The 19325-nt window shown below is 37.9% G+C and overlaps 1 protein-coding gene across 27 annotated transcripts in view; it reads left to right on the forward strand.

Moving 5' to 3' along the window:
• The window catches only part of CCDC15 (coiled-coil domain containing 15), a 95362-nt gene that overhangs the window by 11855 nt on the left and 64182 nt on the right, over positions 1 to 19325 (forward strand). For 23 of the 27 annotated variants that reach the window (XM_063671558.1, XM_063671544.1, XM_063671555.1 and 20 more), the window contains 2 exons: positions 9071 to 9184; positions 11453 to 11575. In XM_063671558.1, the coding sequence (XP_063527628.1) occupies positions 9071 to 9184; positions 11453 to 11575 (237 nt within the window). The remainder of the gene's footprint in view (positions 1 to 9070; positions 9185 to 11452; positions 11576 to 19325) is intronic. The other 4 variants (XM_063671565.1, XM_063671551.1, XM_063671561.1 and 1 more) reach the window with 1 other exon arrangement.

Raw genomic sequence — 19325 nt, forward strand, 5'->3', positions numbered from 1 at the left:
GAGGAGTGCTTTACTTCCAACTATGTGGTAAATTTTGGAATAAGTGCGATGTGGTGCTGACAAGAATGTATATTCTGTTGATTTGGGGTGGAGAGTTCTGTAGATGTCTATTAGGTCCACCTGGTGCAGAGTTGAGTTCAAGTCCTGTATATGCTTGTTAACCTTCTGTCTCGTTGATCTGTCTAATATTGACAGTGCGGTGTTAAAGTCTCCCATTATTATTGTGTGGGAGTCTAAGTCTCTTTGTAGGTCTCTAAGGACTTGCTTTATGAATCTGGGTGCTCCTGTATTGGGTGTATATACATTTAGGATAGTTAGCTCTTCTTGTTGAATTGATCCTTTTACCATTATGTAATGGCCTTGTCTCTTGATCTTTATTGGTTTAAAGTCTGTTTTATCAGAGACTAGGATTGCAACCCCTGCTTTTTTTTGTTTGTTTGTTTTCCATTTGCTTGGTAGATCTTCCTCCATCCCTTTATTTTGAGCCTATATGTGCCTCTGCACGTGTGATGGGTCTCCTGAATATAGCACACTGATGGGTCTTGACTCTTTATTCAATTTGCCAGTCTGTGTCTTTTAATTGGGGCATTTAGCCCATTTACATTTAAGGTTAATATTGTTATGTGTGAATTTGATCCTGTCATTATGATGTTAGCTGGTTATTTTTCCCATTAGTTGATGCAGTTTCTTCCTAGCATCGATGGTCTTTACAATTTGGCATGTTTTTGCAGTGGCTGGTACTGGTTGTTCCTTTCAATGTTTAGTGCTTCCTTCAGGAGCTCTTGTAAGGCAGGCCTAGTGGTGAGAAAATCTCTCAGCATTTGCTTGTCTGTAAAGGATTTTGTTTCTTCACTTTTGAAGCTTAGTTTGGCTGGATATGAAATTCTGGATTGAAAATTCTTTTCTATAAGAATGTTGAATATTGGCCCCCACTCTCTTCTGGCTTGTAGAGTTTCTGCCAAGAGATCCACTGTTAGTCTGATGGGCTTCCCTTAGTGGGTAACCCGACTTTCTCTGGCTGACCTTAACATTTTTTCCTTCATTTCAACCTTGGTGAATCTGACAATTATGTGTTTTGCGGTTGCTCTTCTCGAGGAGTATCTTTGTGGTGTTCTCTGTATTTCCTGAATTTGAATGTTGGCCTGCCTTGCTAGGTTGGGGAAGTTCTCCTGGATAATATCCTGATGAGTGTTTTCCAACTTGGTTCCATTCTCGCTGTCACTTTCGGGTACACCAATCAAACATAGATTTGGTCTTTTCACATAGTCCCATATTTCTTGCAGGCTTTGTTCATTTCTTTTTATTCTTTTTTCTCTAACCTTCTCACTTCATTTCATTAATTTGATCTTCAGTCACTGATACCCTTTCTTCCACTTGATCGAATCGGCTACTGAAGCTTGTGCATTCGTCACGTAGTTCTCGTGCCATGGTTTTCAGCTCCATCAGGTCATTTAAGGTCTTCTCTACACTGTTTATACTAGTTAGCCATTCGTCTAATCTTTTTTCAAGGGTTTTAGCTTCCTTGCGATGGGTTCAAACATCCTCCTTTAGCTCGGAGAAGTTTGTCATTACCAATCTTCTGAAGCCTACTTCTGTCAACTAGTCAAAGTCATTCTCCATCCAGCTTTGTTCTGTTGCTGGTGAGGAGCTGTGATCCTTTGGAGGAGAAGAGGTGCTCTGGTTTTTAGAATTTTTGGCTTTTCTCCTCTGGTTTCTCCCCATCTTTATGGTTTTGTCTACCTTTGGTCTTTGATGATGGTGACCTACAGATGGGGTTTTGGTGTGGATGCCCTTTTTGTTGATGTTGATGCTATTCCTTTCTGTTTGTTAGTTTTCTTTCTAACAGTCAGGTCCCTCAGCTGCAGGTCTGTTGGAGTTTGCTGGAGGTCCACTCCAGATCCTGTTTGCCTGGGTATCACCAGTGGAGGCTGCAGAACAGCAAATATTGCAGAACAGCAAATATTGCTGCCTGATCCTTCCTCTGGAAGCTTTGTCTCAGAGGGCACCTGGCTGTGTGAGGTGTCAGTCGGTCCCTACTGGGAGGTGTCTCCCAGTTAGGCTACATGGGGTTCAGGGACCCACTTGAGGAGGCAGTATGTCCGTTCTCAGAGCTCAAACTCCATGCTGGGAGAACCACTGCTCTCTTCAGAGCTGTCAGACAGGGATGTTTAAGTCTGCAGAAGTTTCTGCTGCCTTTTGTTCAGCTATGCCCTGGCCTCAGAGGTGGAGTCTACAGAGGCAGGCAGGCCTCGTTGAGCTGCAGTGGGCTCCACCCAGTTTGAGCTTCCTAGACACTTTGTTTACCTACTGAAGCCTCAGGAATGGCGGACGCCCCTCCTCCAGCCAGGCTGCCGCCTCGCAGTTTAATCTCGGACTGATGCGCTAGCAGTGAGCAAGGCTCCGTAAGTGTGGGACCTGCCAAGCCAGGCGCGGGGTATAATCTCCTGGTGTGCCATTTGTTAAGACTGTTGGAAAAGCACAGTATTAGGGCGGAGTGTCCCGATTTTCCAGGTACCATCTGTCATGGCTTCCCTTGGCTAGGAAAGGGAAATCCCCCGACCGCTTGCACTTCCTGGGTGAGGCGATGCCCCACCCTGCTTCGGTTCACCCTCCGTGGGCTGCACCCACTGTCCAGCCAGTCCCAAGGAGATGACAGTTACCTCAGTGGGAAATGCAGAAATCACTTGTCTTCTGCGTCGATCATGCTGGGAGCTGCAGACCGGAGCTGTTCCTATTCAGCCATCTTGGAATGGACCGCCCAGTTCTTTTTATATTATCTCTATATATGGCCATCTAATTCCTGCCACAACACCTCCACTGTTGGACAACTCATTACTTTTTCAGACTGATCATTTTATTTTTAGAAGACCTGAAATTATTACAACTGTTTTTCAACATGTTGAGTCAAAAATCTTCCTCCCTATAACTTTTCTCCATTGGTCTTAATTTTGCCCTCTCAGGTAATAAAAAATAAGATAGCATCTGAGAGCACTTCAAGTATTTGATTATAGTTATCATTTTTCTTTTTTGGGTTTCTATATTCCTAATGCCGTGTTGATTTCTTCTGAATACTATTTAGTTTTTCAATATTCTTCTGAAATAGGACCTCAAAAACAACACAATACTGTATTTCAAATATGATTTGGCCACTATTGCTCTTAATCCGCACCCCCCACCTCACCCTCTACTTGATAATACTTAGTATTACCTACTTGTTCAAAGGTCAGTTAAGATTAGTTGCCTAAAGTTAGGAACTAGAATTGTAGACTGGAAGAAATTTCAAGTGGTTTTATAATATATAGAACCAGTATTTTGTTTTCATTAGGACTGATACTTATCTTTAGGGATTCAGTTTCTGTGATGTCCCTTGACAGCAGCATTTTGGTGAGGAATTGAAGAACAACTGATCATTGTTTTAGTCTTACCTTATAATAACTTTTTATTGATCTGTCCCTATTCAGTTTGCTACTGTTTTCTAGCATGGTTTATTCCAGCTTTTTGTTTCTCACTGAATCTTTTACTATCTTATTTCTATTTTTATTCTCTCTACAGTGCTAGTTTTCCAGCTTTTTAAAACCATGGAAATAATTACTTTTTGTAGTAAAGCTTTAAGTAATGTGAAATAGCCTGCTAAATTCTTGTAATCTACCATTGAAAAAACTAGTATTTCAGTCAGGCACTTTTGGCTGCAAGAACTCAGGCTAACCCAAACAAGGGGAAAATTTATTTTGAGAATACACATGGGTTAATAAGGGAAGAATCAGAATCTCACACAAATCCAAACTCCCTTGAGGAATGCAACTGGAGAGTTTTTCTGGATGTGAGTTTTTCTGGATGTGAGCTCCAGTGACCCCAAGAGCGTGAGATATTTGATCTTCACACTAATATTTAATCAGTAGCTTGATTGATTCAGTTCTTCTCATAGGGTGACTAGCCTTCCCTATTGGTCTAAGATTGAGGGGTTTCCAGGACATGGGACTTTCATTGCTAAAACTGAGACAGTTCTAGGTCAACTAGTATAGTTGGTCACCTTGTTTCTACATGTATGCTTCCCTCTTATTTTCTCATTTCTCTGCCACTAACTGGTATTGTCATCTCTTCATCACAGCTTCATAACTTTAGTATACTTGAGGACCCGTTAGCCTCTTTTTTCCAGTTTAGGACCTTTTATGTTCAGGTCCTCTCTCTAACTTTTCTCTGGATATTTCCTAGTTTATTATCTGAGGTAAGGAATATTTATTGGCCCAGCTTGCCTTTTTGCATTACGTCTACATTACATTACTGGCCATCTTATAGATTGATAGCAATTGTGACAAAAGAAAGATAATGCAACTTGCTGCATTGCATTGGGATTCATGGGCTATAAAAAGTGGCTCATGTGAGTTCAACTTTTAATGTATGGTATTTTCTGGCCACTGAAAAGTCTAACACATTTAAAAATCAGTATGATATCATTTGCAAATAAACTACATTATACTTGAATAGAATTCAACTTTGATTAGATTTTTATGGCCTTAACAATACACTTTACATTGGTATTAGTCCTCCATGACAATAAAGTAGGTAAAATTCTATAAATATTAGATCTCATCTATACTCTTTTCCCATGACCTACGTAGTATTACTAATTGTTCATTTGTACAGTTACATGTAAATTCTGTCTTATTCTTGATTGGCTAAAAAATTACATAAACAAGTTAAAAAGAACTGAAGAAAATATGAACAGTGTCCTAGTTAGATATCTATATTTCTCAAATTTTATCCTTCATATTTGCTTGATGCTTTAAATTTTACTATCTAATCATAGTTTGCTTTAGATTTTAAGATTTAAATCTCAAAATTTATTTGTATATTACAATTTTTGTTTTGTTACAAAGAAGTGCTCTTGCTAACTGTTGAAGTTATGTTTCTGTGTGCAAAATAGACATTTTTTTTGGTGTGCAGAAGACATTGCATCAAGGCCTATTTTTATTTGACATACTACTACACAACCCTTGCTCCAGTCAGCTAAGGCTAGGGAGGAAGTTGCCTAAGGCTGCCCCTTTAATAGGGCTTGTAGGCCTGGCAGTATTCCTTAGAAGGCACTGTGATTTGGTTGTCTGGTATACCTGGGATATAGTCTCTAGGGGTCAGTGCAAGCAAAGTTTTGTTGGCAATGGTTTGTTAGTTAGGAAAACTAACAAACAGAAAGGAATGGCATCGACATCAACAAAAAGGACATCCACACCAAAACCCCATCTGTAGGTCACCATCATCAAAGACCAAAGGTAGATAAAACCACAAAGATGTAGAGAAACCAGAGCAGAAAAGCTGAAAATTCTAAAAACCAGGGCACCTCTTCTGCTCCAAAGGATCACAGCTCCTCACCAGCAACAGAACAAAGCTGGACGGAGAATGACTTTGACGAGTTGACAGAAGTAGGCTTCAGAAGGTCGGTAATAACAAACTGCCCCAAGCTAAAATTTAGGTCCATGTTCTGTAGGATATTCCTGAGGTTTGATATATGTATATATGTATTTATATATGCAATATGAGAACCAAAAGTGCATTTGTATGTTTATGTTGTTCATGAGAGGAAGCTTTTTGAGGGATATTGTCTGGGATTTTTTTTTCTCATTTTTTACACTGAGTTTTATTGAAAGTATATATGTACATAGTTTGAACAAGTAAAATAAATAGTTGCGTGCATTGTTGTTAAAAAGGATAAGTACTTTGCACATTTCCTCATCTTCCTCAGAAGCAACTATTTGAATTCTTTTAGTTTTGTCTTTTGATGTTAATATTCATATTTCTGAGCAACATGCTAGTAATACTCCTTCTTAATTAAAAAAAAATTAGGCATTTTTTTATTGATTTACCACTAGGAAGGATGAGGATTTATTCCTCTTTCTCTCCCCTGCTGCCACTACACATGCACTCTTTGCACTCCCGTCCTCTCTTTATAGTTATATTGTAATTTTGCTTAGATCTATATTAGACATTTATGTTGTTATGACTATATAAACATTAATCACAGCTGATCTATGAGTAAACTATGATTATGTTTCCGTCTATGTATGGCTTTTTGTTTTATCTGGAGTTATATTGATTTTTCATTTGCTAGGTTTTCTATTTATCTAATTATTTATCTAATTATGAGTAATTCATCTTCATCAGGGAATCTAAGCCTTAGTCAGAGATTTAATTGTAGTCTTTGTTAATAACAGTTAACTACGAAAGAATCAATAGTGTGCCTAAGGTTCTAGATAGAAAAGAGTTTTGGTCAAATTTTATGTTTTGAGTATTTACACACATACAACACATGCACATATGCATATGTACATTTAAACATATATATGTAATTATACATACAAATGTATATATATACCACAAGCATTCACACAATTACACATATATATGTAATGACCAACATCATCTTGCAGAGAAATGTGCTAATCTACTTGTTTATTTTAATTATTGCATAATTTAATTTATAATATCCCCCTTGGTTCTATATTTTTGTTAAATTGCTTGTTAACATTAACTGTAGTCTTTGTATTAGTTTCTGGTGGCTGCTGTAACACATTACCTCAAAGTTAATGACTTAAAAAATTACAGAAATTTATTATCTCTCAGTTCTGGAGGCCAGAAGTCCAGAATCCACTTCACTAAACCAAAATGAAGGTGTCATCAGGGCTGTGCTCCATCCTCAGGTTCTAGGGGAAAGTTTGTTTCTTGACATTTCCAGCTTTTGGTGTCTGCTGGCATTCCTTTTCTTGTGGCTGCATCACATCAATTTCTGCATGCCATTTTCACATCACCTTCTTTTCTGTATGTTGAATCTTCCTCTACCTCTCTCGTAAGGACACTTTTGATGGCATTTAGGACCCATATGGATAATCTAGGATTATCTTCTCAATGTCCTTAAGATCTCAAGATCCTTAACTTAATCACATTTACAAAGGCCCTTTTTTCTTATAAAGTAATATTTACAGGTTCTAGGGATTAACACGTGGTATCTTTGGGTGGCCATTATTCACCCTATGACAGTCCTCAAAGCATGTCGTTGCAAAAGCCTTTCCAAGAATGAGGCTTGGTGAAGGGTTATGGTAACTACAGAGAAACAGAAGAAAAATAATGTGTATTCTAGCTTTTGGACCAGTTGAAATATCCTGCTTAAGGGCCTATAATCAATGTGACTCTAATAGAGGTTTGGACTTGATGGGAAATGAAAATTCTGAATCCCTATTTCAAATTTGTTACAATGGGGATCCTTAGTCACGTGGTGCAGGGGAATAACACCTACCTTAAGTGTCAATGAATAAAAGCAGGCATAGTCATGGGGCTGTTTTTTTTTTTTTTATAATTTCAACTGCACATATCTCTTTTTGCATAGTGAACAGCTCTATCTTGATTCCCTTTGGCCACGCCGCAGCTGACCACATCTAGAAGTCTTCCGCTTGGCAAAACAAAGAGTAGTATGTTTCAGTCTGATTTCTCTGGATAGAGTTATAGACATCTAAAAACAAGCTTAAATAGAGGTGATGTGCTGTAAAAAAATCTGGGCTGGTAGAGTAGAGTGTTTTCATCCTTAGGTAATTATTAGTAAAAGCCATAAAGTTTATTTTATTTTTTTTAAGACAGAGTCTTGCTCTGTCGTCCAGGTTAGAGTGCGGTGGTGCAATCTTGGCTCACTGCAGCCTTGAACTCCAGGCTCAAGCAATCCTTCCACCTCTCCTACCTCAGCCTCTCGGACTACAGGCATGTGCCACCACAGCAAATTTTTTTTGTATTTTCTGTAGAGAAGTCATAGCCATCATTTCTCTTCAAGGGATAATTGATATTATTAAACTTCCAATGAATGGATTAGTAGCGGTCTTGGCTTTACCATAATTTTACTGACTAGTACGAGATATACTTTTCCTCCATGTGATACAGTGCTTATCTTTATTTTTTAATTTTAATTTTTATTTATTTATTTATTTAGATGGAGTTTCTCTCTGTCGCCCAGGCTGGAGTGCAGTGGCGCTATCTTGTCTCACTGCAGCCTCTGCCTCCTGGGTTCAAGCAGTTCTCCCGCCTCAGGCTCCTGAGTAGCTGGGATTACAGGTGTGCACCGCCATGCCAGGCTAATTTTTGTATTTTTAGTAGAGATGGGGTTTCACCACATTGGTCAGGCTACTCTCGGTCTCGAACTCCTGACCTCAGGTGATCCGCCTGCCCTGGCCTCCCAAAGTGCTGGGATTACAGGCGTGAGCCACCACCGCTGGCCTACAGTGCTTATCTTAAAAATGATATATGTTTTATTTCTTTGTTTCCCTAATGAGATATTCTTTGCAAATTTGTGAGATATAAAATAGGCTGTGCTTCTCTGAAAAAGAAATCAAAATAGCCACATACGGAAATTTCTAGAGATAAGGAATGAACACGAAATCAACATTTAATATTAGTAGTCATTTATTAGGTGTTACTTAAAGTAGTTGAAACAAATTGGTTCTTTTGAAATGTTTGAATTTGTGTTCTAAGTTAATTTAGGAAGGCTTCTTGGAGGAAGAGGAAGGGAGATTCAAGAAAAGACTTTAAGTAGCTATAGTCTTCAAATGTTGAGGGTGGAGAAGGGAGTCATGTAAATTGGGGATAAAAGGGCTTTAAGGAAACTAGGAATAGAGTCCTAGCAAGCAGTGATGAAAACAATTAAGGATATATGGAGCACTTGAAGAAATAACTCCTTATTGACAAAGGTGGATAGAAGGTAAGGAATGTGTCTGGTCAGTGATCTCCAAGTGTGTTGATTCAGACTTTAGGTTCTCATATTTTTGTGTACATGCTTTATATAAAGTATACATTATTTCTTAAAAAACAGTTTGAGTAACCGCCCTTAAACCAAGATACGAAGTACAATCTCTAGAATAATGACAATAATGTTGTACCACGCTATCAGCAGATCAAAGTCTCCTTTGCAAGTAATCCTGTTGTCTTAGATCTGGCATTTTTTAATAATAGGGACCTGTTTTCCTGTTGGAACACTTAGTGCATTTGGTATTAAAACTTATCCTGCTTTTCTTTGCTTTTTTCCCCCTTTCCCTGGCAGCTTAGTGAAACCATGAAACAGGCACGTCACCGGCTAGCATCCTTTAAAACTGTGATTAAAGAAAAGGGATCAGTGTTTCCAGATGATGGAAGAGAAAGCTTTCTTACACCAGAGGTAAATTAATTTCTAATACATGATTTTAAAAAATACAGGTAAAAAATACAGATAAAGATTTACTTATATCTCAGCATAATTCAGAACTGTAAAATAATTGGAAATAGCCTTAAATACCCAATAGTAGGGGATGCTTGAGTAAATTGTGACATATCCATATGCAGCCATTCTAAAAAATATTTTCAAAGAATATCTGAAGATAAGGGAAAGTGTCTATGATATAAATTTAAGAAAAAAGTTGGATATGAAATTAAGTATGATATGATCTTAATTAAAATATATGTATATGTATTCAACAAATACTTATGGAATGTCTGTGATTGCCAGCATTGTTCTAGAAATAGGACTTATAGTGGTGAAAAGACAGACAAAGATCCCTCAAGGAGCTTCTGTGCTGGTAGGGAAGCATATAATAAACAAGCAAATAAATATAGAATATAATTTCAAGTGATAAGTGCTATGAAGAGAAATACAGCAAAATAGAAAGATGGAAAGAGTTCCATGTGCATAGACAAAAGCCTAGGTACAAATGGCACAAGAGGCTAATACTGATTATTTCTGGGTAGTAGTATTACAGATGATTTTCTTCTGTTTTTTATTTTTAAAAATTGTCATAAAGTATGTCACTTTCTAATCAGGAAAAAATTGATACTATTAATTTTTAAAAACAAAAATTCTTTTGATTCAAAACTTAAGTGAGAGTGTGGAGCTAGGCTTAGGAGGATATGTAAGTCTACACTTATAAAATGACATTGTTTTGGTGCCTCAGAATTCACAAATTTGGATCCTAAATTTATGTGTTTTCCTGTGTGTACTTAATTTTTGCATTAATGTTTTATAGGCAGCATCTAGTAAAATAGACCATTAATTTATTTTTTAATAAATTATGTTTTTTTGCCAATAAATATGTTATTTTTTTTGCCATCATCAACTGCCTCATTTAGTTCTTTCCCAGTTTTACTTCCTAATTAGTATACTCTTATATTTTCCTGGGATATACATATAATATATAAAATATATAAATATATAGATATATGATTTTGTATTTTTTCCATATCTTGACACAACCATCAAAAATGTTTGTCTCATATATGTTGGCAATTGATTGAATACTAAACTGTAATGTTTTTCTCTTTAATTACGACTAAGAAATTTATACTTAAATTTAAAAAACAAGTGGGCGTGGATATGTGTCCACGTATGGCAACACATCCCACATGCATTTATGTGGTTGTCTTTTTCTAGCATTGCCTCGTGGCTCCTCAGAGTTTCTTTTGTACCTAAATTATTTTCAGATGTTGGTTTCTTGACAGTTTTTATACCTATCATGGTTTGGTAGTACTATAGTTTGGCCCATTAGACTGACTCCAGGGTACTGTTAGATGAGGTGATTAGACACTTTCTACTAAATCAGAAAAAAACACAAACAGTTATCAGATCTTAGAGAGGGATATTTATATTGCTTGGAACATGCTCAGACCTTTCAACTGGTGTTTTTCCAGAAAGTGTACTATTCACAGTTCTGATTGAAATAATTATCCAGTAGACGGGAGGATTAAGTCTGAGATAACGTCTTTGTGTAAACCAGTTTTTTACGTCAGAGGTGCCATTTAAGTGTAATTCATTATTGTTATGGTGATAATGATGAATTCAGGCTACCTACTTGCTTCCAAAGAATGCATATATGTTTTTCAGGTAAAAATATGAAAAACAAATCTACTCACTACAATTGGGAATGATCTAAGACATTGGTGAAATTTTTCTTATTACTTGTATCAAGCTTTCCCTCAAATCTCAACAATTTTCTACCCTGTTAGTTGTGTTAAGTGGGAATTTGCAAGTCAGAAAGAACAATCTATGATTGAGTTGAACCCTGGTTTTATTTCATTATTAGTCTTTAGTGACATTAGAATCTGTCTGGTTGTTATTGATCCAGATTTAGAGATACAAGTGGAACACATACTTGCTTGTACTCTGGTAGGTTGCCAAGACTAAAATCATGAGTCTTCTGAAATTGTTACTGGCTAGAATAGGTGCAAGTTGTCATTTATAAAGTTAATATATTCTCCTGTTTTATTCCATATGGTTTTATATGTGAGTGCTTTGTTTGTACATATGAAGTAGAACTCATGTTTTTTCCCTTTATTGTGTATTAGACTACCAAAACCTACTAAGATAATTTTAGATCTTTCACAGAAACTCAAGTTAGTCTCATGACTATGTTGCTTCCTCTAGACCTATTTATATTTGTAGTAATTTTTTTTTCAGGAAGTGCTTTCCAGGAAACCAGCATCTGCTGGGACAAATACAGGAATAAGAACAGAGTTGCCCATTAAGGTCCATCAAGGTCTTTTAGCTGCTGTACCTTACCAGAATTATATGGAAAATCAGGTAGGGAAATATAAAAAGTAGAGGGGAAAGACATTGGCTTATTAGAAGTATCCACAGCTAACTAAGGATGGGATAAAGGGTTACGATATCCAGTATTTTTTTAATAGACTTTATTGAGATATAATTCATATACCATACAATTCACCCATTTAAAGTGTACAATTCATTGGTTTTTAGTACATACAGTTTGCACAGGGTTGTGCAACTGTTACCACAATCTAATTTAGAGCATTTTATTTTTAATTTTTTAATTAATTTTTTAAAATAATTTTTATTTTAGGTTCAAGGATACATGTGTAGATTTGTCATATGGGTAAATTGCATGTTGCAGGGGTTTGGTGTACAGATTACTTTGTCACGTGACATTACCTAATAGGTAGTTTTCCCACCCTCACCCTCCTTTCACCCTCCACCCTCAAGTAGGCCCTGGTGTCTGTTGTTTCCTTCTTTGTGTTCATATGTACTGAATGTTTAGCTCCCGCTTGTAAGTTAGAACATGTGGTATTTGGTGTTCTGTTCATGAATTAGTTTGCTTAGGATAATGGCCTCTAGTTTCATACATGTTGATGCAAAGGACATGATCTCATTCGTTTTTATGGCTGCATAGTATTCCATGGTGTATATGTACCACATTTTCTTTATCCAGTCTGCTGTTGATGGGCATTTAGGTTGATTCTGTGTCTTTGCTATTGTTAATAGTGCTGTGACGAAAATATGTGTGCATGTATCTTTAAGGCAGAGCAATTTATATTCCTCTGGGTATATACCAGATAATGGAATTGCTGGGTTGAATGGTAATTCTGTTTTAAGTTCTTTGAAAAATCACCAAACTGCTTTCCACAATGGCGGAACTAGTTTACATTCCCCTTAGTGGTATATAAGCATTCCTTTTTGTCCACAGCCGTGCCAGCATCTGTAATCTTTTGGCTTTTTCTGACTGGTGTGAGATGGTATCTTGTGGTTTTGATTTGCATTTCTCTAATGAGTGGTGATGAGTGTTTTTTCACATGCCATGTGTATGTCTTCTTTTGAAGTGTCTGTTAATATCCTTTGCCCTCTTTTATGGAGTTGTTTTTTGCTTGTAAATTTGTTTAATTCCTTGTAGATTCTGGATATCAGACCTTTCTTTGATGCATATTTTCTCCCATTCTGTAGGTTGTGTGTTTACTCTGTTGATGGTTGCTTTTGCTGTGCATAAGTTCTTCAGTTTAATTAGATCCCATTTGCCATTTTTTTGTTGTTGCAGTTGCTTTTGGCATCTTCATCATGAAATCTTTGCCTCTTTCTATGTCCAGATTGATATTTCCTATGTTATCTTCTAGTGTTTTTTCTGCTTTTAGGTTTTACATGTAAGTCTTTAATTCATCTTGAGTTGATTTTTATATATGGCATAAGGAATGAGTCCAGTTTCAATCTTCTGCATATAGCTAGCCAAATATATCCCAGCACCACTGAATTGGGAGTCCTTTCCCCATTGCTTGTTTTTGTCAGTTTTGTTGATGATCAGATTGTTGTAGGTGTGCAGCATTATTTTTGGGCTCTCTATCTGTTCCATTGGTCCATGTATCTGTTTTTGTACTGATACCATGTTTTGGTTACTGTAGCCTTGTGCAGTTTGAAGTAGGGTAATGTGATTCCTCCAGCTTTGTTCTTTTTCTTAGAATTGCCTTGGCTATTCAGGCTCTTTTTTGTTTTCATATGAATTTTTAAATAGTTTCTATGAAGAATGTCATTGGTAGTTTGATAGGAATAGCATTGAATCTGTACACTGCCTTGGGCAGTATGGCCATTTTAACAATATTGATTCTTTTTATCCATGAGCATGGAATGTTTTTCCATTTGTTTGTGTCATCTCTGATTTCTTTGAGCATTGTTTTTTAATTCTTATTGTAGAGGTCTTTCACCTCCTTAGTTAGCTGTATTCCTAGGTATTTTATTCTTTTGTGGCTATTGTGAATAGAATTGCATACGTGATTTGGCTCTTAGCTTGGATATTGTTGGTGTATAGGAATGCTACTGATTTTGTATCCTGAAACTTTGCTGAAGTTGTTTATCAGATCATGGAGCTTTGGGCAGAGACTATGGGGATTTCTAGGTATAGAATCATATCTCCTGCAAATAGGGATAGTTTGATTTCCTCTCTTCCTACTTGGATGTCATTTTTTTTCTTTCTCTTGCCTGATTGCTCTGGCTAGGACTTCTAGTACTATGTTGAATAGGAATGGTGAGAGAGGACATCTTTGTCTTTTTCTGGTTTTCTTTTTTTTTAATTATTATTATACTTTAAGTTTTAGGGTGCATGTGCACAATGTGCAGGTTAGTTACATATGTATACATGTGCCATGCTGGTGTGCTGCACCCACTAACTCATCATCTAGCATTAAGTATATCTCCCAATGCTATCCCTCCCCCCTCCCCCCACCCCACAACAGTCCCCAGAGTGTGATGTTCCCCTTCCTGTGTCCATGCGTTCTCATTGTTCAATTCCCACCTATGAGTGAGAATATGCGGTGTTTGGTTTTTTGTTCTTGCGATAGTTTACTGAGAATGATGATTTCCAATTTCATCCATGTCCCTACAAAGGACATGAACTCATAATTTTTTATGGCTGCATAGTATTCCATGGTGTATATGTGCCACATTTTCTTAATCCAGTCTATCATTGTTGGACATTTGGGTTGGTTCCAAGTCTTTGCTATTGTGAATAATGCCGCAATAAACATACATGTGCATGTGTCTTTACAGCAGCATGATTTATAGTCCTTTGGGTATATACCCAGTAATGGGATGGCTGGGTCAAATGGTATTTCTAGTTCTAGATCCCTGAGGAATCACCACACTGACTTCCACAATGGTTGAACTAGTTTACAGTCCCACCAATAGTGTAAAAGTGTTCCTATTTCTCCACATCCTCTCCAGCATCTCATGCCATTCTAACTGGTGTGAGATGGTATCTCATTGTGGTTTTGATTTGCATTTCTCTGATGGCCAGTGATGGTGAGCATTTTTTCATGTGTTTTTTGGCTGCATAAATGTCTTCTTTTGAGAAGTGTCTGTTCATATCCTTTGCCCACTTTTTGATGGGGCTGTTTGTTTTTTTCTTGTAAATTTGTTGGAGTTCATTGTAGATTCTGGATATTAGCCCTTTGTCAGATGAGTAGGTTGCGAAAATTTTCTCCCATTTTTTAGGTTGCCTGTTCACTCTGATGGTAGTTTCTTTTGCTATGCAGAAGCTCTTTAGTTTAATTAGATCCCAAACAAGCAATGGGGAAAGGATTCCCTATTTAATAAATGGTGCTGGGAAAACTGGCTAGCCATATGTAGAAAGCTGAAACTGGATCCCTTCCTTACACCTTATACAAAAATCAATTCAAGATGAATTAAAGACTTAAACGTTAGACCTAAAACCATAAAAACCCTAGAAGAAAACCTAGGCATTACCATTCAGGACATAGGCATGGGCAAGGACTTCATGTCTAAAACACCAAAAGCAATGGCAACAAAAGCCAAAACTGACAAATGGGATCTTGTTCTGGTTTTCAAGGGGAATGCTTCCAGTTTTGCCTATTCAGTATGATGTTGGCTCTGGGTTTTTGTTATAGATGGCTATTATTATTTTGAAGTATATTCCTTCAATGCCTTGTTTGTTGAGGGTTTTTAACATGAAAGGATGTTGAATTTTATTGAAAGCCTTTTCTGCATCTCTTGAGATCATCATGTGGTTTTTGTTTTTAGTTCTGTTTATGTGGTGAATCACAATTAATGATTTGTGTATGTTGAACCAACCTTGCATCCCAGGGATAGCTTTATTATGGTGGATTAGCTTTTTGATGCACTGCTGGATTTGGTTTGCTAGTATTTTGTTGAGGATTTTTGCATCTGTGTTTATCAAGAATATTGGCCTGAAGTTGTGTTTTTTTGTTGTGTCTCTGCCAGGTTTTGGTATCAGGATGATGCTGGCCTTGTAGAATAAGTTAGGCAGGACTTCCTCCTCCTCAGTCTTTTGGAATAGTTTCAGTAGAAATGATATCAGCTCTTCTTTATAACATCTGGTAGAATTCAGCTATGAATTTGTCTGGTCCTAGGCTTTTTCTGGTTGATAGGCTTTTTGTTACTAATTCATTTTAAGAACATGTTATTGGGCTGTTCAGGGATTCAGTGTTTTCCTGGTTCAGTCTTGGGAGGTTGTATGTTTCCAGATATTTATCCATTTCTTCCAGATTTTCTAGCTTGTGTGCATAGAGGTGTTCATCATAGTCTTCAAGGGTTTTTTTGTATTTCTGTGAGGCCAGTGGTAATGTCCCCTTTGTCATTTCTGATTGTGTTTATTTGGATATTCTCTCTCTTTTTGATTAATCTAGCTAGTGCTCTATCTTATTAATTCTTTCAAAGGACCAGTTCCTGGATTAATTGATTTCTTGTGTGTTTTTTGTTTCTCAGCTTTTATCAGTTCAGCTCTGATTTTGGTTATTTCATGTGTTCTGCTAGCTTTGGGGCTGGTTTGCTCTTGTTTCTCTAGTTCTTCTAGTTTGATGTTAGGTTGTTAATTTGAGACCTTTCTAACTTTTTGATGTGGGTGTTTAAAACTATAAACTTCCCTCTTAACACTGCTTTGGCTGTGTCCCACAGATTCTGGTATGTTGTATCTTTTTTCTCATTAGTTTCAAATAATTTCTTGATCTCTGCCTTAATTTCATTATTTACCTGGAAGCCATTCAGGAGCAGGTTGTTTAATTTCCATGTAAATGTATGGTTTTGAGTGATTTCTTAGCACTGATTTCTATTTTTATTGCATTGTGATCCGAAAGCATGGTTGGTTTGATTTTTGTTTTTTTATGTTTTTTTGAATTTGCTGAGGATTGTTTTATGGCTGATTGTGTAGTTGATTTTAGAGTGTGTGCCATGTGCAGATGAGAAGAATGTATATTCTGTTAACTTTGGGGTGGGGAGTTTTGTAGATAACTATAAGGTCCATTTGGTCAAGTGTTGAGCTCAGATCCTGAATATCTTTGTCACTTTTCTGCCTCAATGATCTCTTTTTCTTTTGGAGATGGAGTCTTGCTTTGTCACCCAGGCTGGAGTGTAGTGGCATGATCTTGGCTCACTGAAACCTCCGCCTCCTGGGTTCAAGTGATTCTCCTGCCTCAGCCTCCTGAGTAGCTGGGACTACAGGCACCCACTACCACACCTGGCTAATTTTTGTGTTTTAGCAGAGACGGGGTTTTACCACATTGGCTAGGCTGGCCTTGAACTCAGTGATCTCTTTAATATTGTCAGGGGGCTGTTGAAATCTCCCACTATTATTGTGTGGTTATCTCAGTCTCGTGGAGTCTCACTCTGTCATCCAGGCAGGAGTGCAGTGGCATGATCTCAGCTCACTGCAGCCTCCGCCTCCTGGGTTCAAGTGATGCTCCCAACTCAGCCGCCTGAGTAGCTGGGACTACAGATACACAACATCATGCGTGGCTAATTTTTGTATTCTTTGGTAGAGATGGGGTTTCTCCATGTTGGCCAGGCTGGTTTTGAACTCCTGATTTCAAGTGATCCGCCCACCTCAGCTTCCCAGAGTGCTGGGATTGCAGGCATGAGCCATCGCACCTGGCCTGAGTCTCTTCATAGGTTTCTAAGAACTTGCTTTATGAATCTGGTTGCACTTGTATTGGGTGCATATATATCTAGGATAGTTAGGTCTTCTTGTTCAATTGAGCTTTTTACTATTATGTAATACCCTTCTTTGTCTTTTTTTAAATTGTTATTTGTTCAAAGTCTGTTTTGTCTGAAATTAGAATAGCAACCCCTGCTTTTTTATGGTTTCCATTTGCTTGGTAGGTTTTTCTCCATCCCTTTACTTTGAGCCTATTGGTGTCATTTCATGTGAGATGAGTCTATTGAAGACAGCATACCATTGGGTTTTGCTTCTTTACCCAACTTGCCACTCTGTGCCTTTTAATGGGGCATTTAGTCCATTTACATTTAAGGTTAGTATTTGGTGTGTGCAGATTTGATCCTGTCATCATGTTGTTAGCTGGTTATACAGACTTGTTTATGTGGTTGCTTTATAGTATCACTGGTCTGTATACTTAAGTGTGTTTTTGTAGTGGCCAGTAATAGTCTTTCCTTTCCATATTTAGCACTCTCTGCAGCACCTCTTGTAAGGCAGGTCTGATGGTAATGAATTCCCTTAGCATTTGCTTGTCTGAAAAATATCTTATTTCTTCTTCACTTATGAAGCTTAGTGTGGCTGGATGTGAAATTCTTGGTTGTAAATTCTCTTCTTTAAGAATGCTTAATATAGGCCCCCAGTCTCTTCTGGATTTTAGGGTTTCTGCCAACAGGTTTGCTGTTAACCTGATGGGATTCCCTTTGTAGATGACCTACCTCTTCTCCCTGGCTGCCTTTAACATTTTTTCTTTTATCTTGGCCTTGGAGAATCTAATAACTGTGTGGTTGGGGGATGGTCTTCTTCTTTTGTAGTATTTTGCAGGGGTTCTCTGCATTTCCTGAATTTGAATGTTGGCCTCTCTAGCCAGGTTGGACAAATTTTCATGGATGATATGAAAATATGAAATACATTTTGCAAGTTGCTTGGTTTCTTTCCCTCTCAGGGATGCCAATGAGTCATAGATTTGGTCTTTTTATATACTTCCATATTTCTTGGAGGTTTCGTTTATTCTTCTTTATTCTTTTTTCTTTATTTTTGTCTGACTGAGTTATTTTGGAGAGCCAGTCTTTGAGCTCTGAGGTTCTTTCCTCAGCTTTGTTAATTCTGTTATTAATACTACTGCATTATGAAATTCTTGCGGTGTGTTTTTCAGCTCTGTCAGATCAGTTTGCTTCTTATATTTTTTGTATGTCAGCTTCTGTATCATTTTATTGTAATACTTAGATTCCTTGGACTGGGTTTTAACTTTCTCCTGAATGTTGATATTTTTGTTCCTATCCATGTTCTGATTTCTATTCCTGTTATCTCAACCATTTCAGACTAGTTAAGAATTATTGTTGGGGAACTAGTGCAGTCATTTGAGGTAAGAAGACATTCTGGCTTTTTGAGTTGTCAGAGTTCTTGCACTGGTTCTTATGTTTGTGGGCTGTGTTGTTCCTTCAGTCTTTGAAGTTGCTATCCTTTGGATTTTTTTTTTTAATCCTCTTTGATGTCCTTGGGGGTTTGATTCTGGTATAAGGTGGAGTCAGTTGACTGGCTTCATTTCCGGAAGATTTTAGGGGCCAGGACTCAGCTCATGACTCTTGGACTGTGTGCTCTAACTCTAGGGGGCTGGTATTGGCCCTGGCTTTGTTCTCTGGCCTCTTAAGGTTAGGAACCTGCCACACTGGAGGAGCTAAGGTATTCCCAGGCTGCTGCTCACAACACACTGATGGATGGTGCCAGCCAAAACGCTTTTTTGGGTGGTGGCAATGGCATTCATGCTTGTTTTTATGTGCCAGCAGTAGTGGCAGCTGGCAGGGTGCACTCTGTGGTGGGGTGCCGGCAGGTGCAGGGGTGCTGGCCTCCTTGTGGGCATTTGCAGTGGTGGTGGTTGCAGTGCTGCACCAGAGGATGGAGCGGCGGGAGTGGGGCCTACTGGCATCAGTGTGCATGTTCACTCTGGTGGCAGTGTCAGCATGTCATGGGGTGCACACAGGCATGGGGCTGGTGCCCTCCAGGTAGGCGTTCATGTGCAGCAGTGGCCGTGCAGGGCAAGGGGTGGGGCTACTCGTCTCCTTGCATGCCTTTGCATTGGCAGTAGTGACA

This window comes from Pongo pygmaeus, chromosome 9 (genome assembly GCF_028885625.2).
Source record: "Pongo pygmaeus isolate AG05252 chromosome 9, NHGRI_mPonPyg2-v2.0_pri, whole genome shotgun sequence".
NCBI classification, from domain to species: domain Eukaryota; kingdom Metazoa; phylum Chordata; class Mammalia; order Primates; family Hominidae; genus Pongo; species Pongo pygmaeus.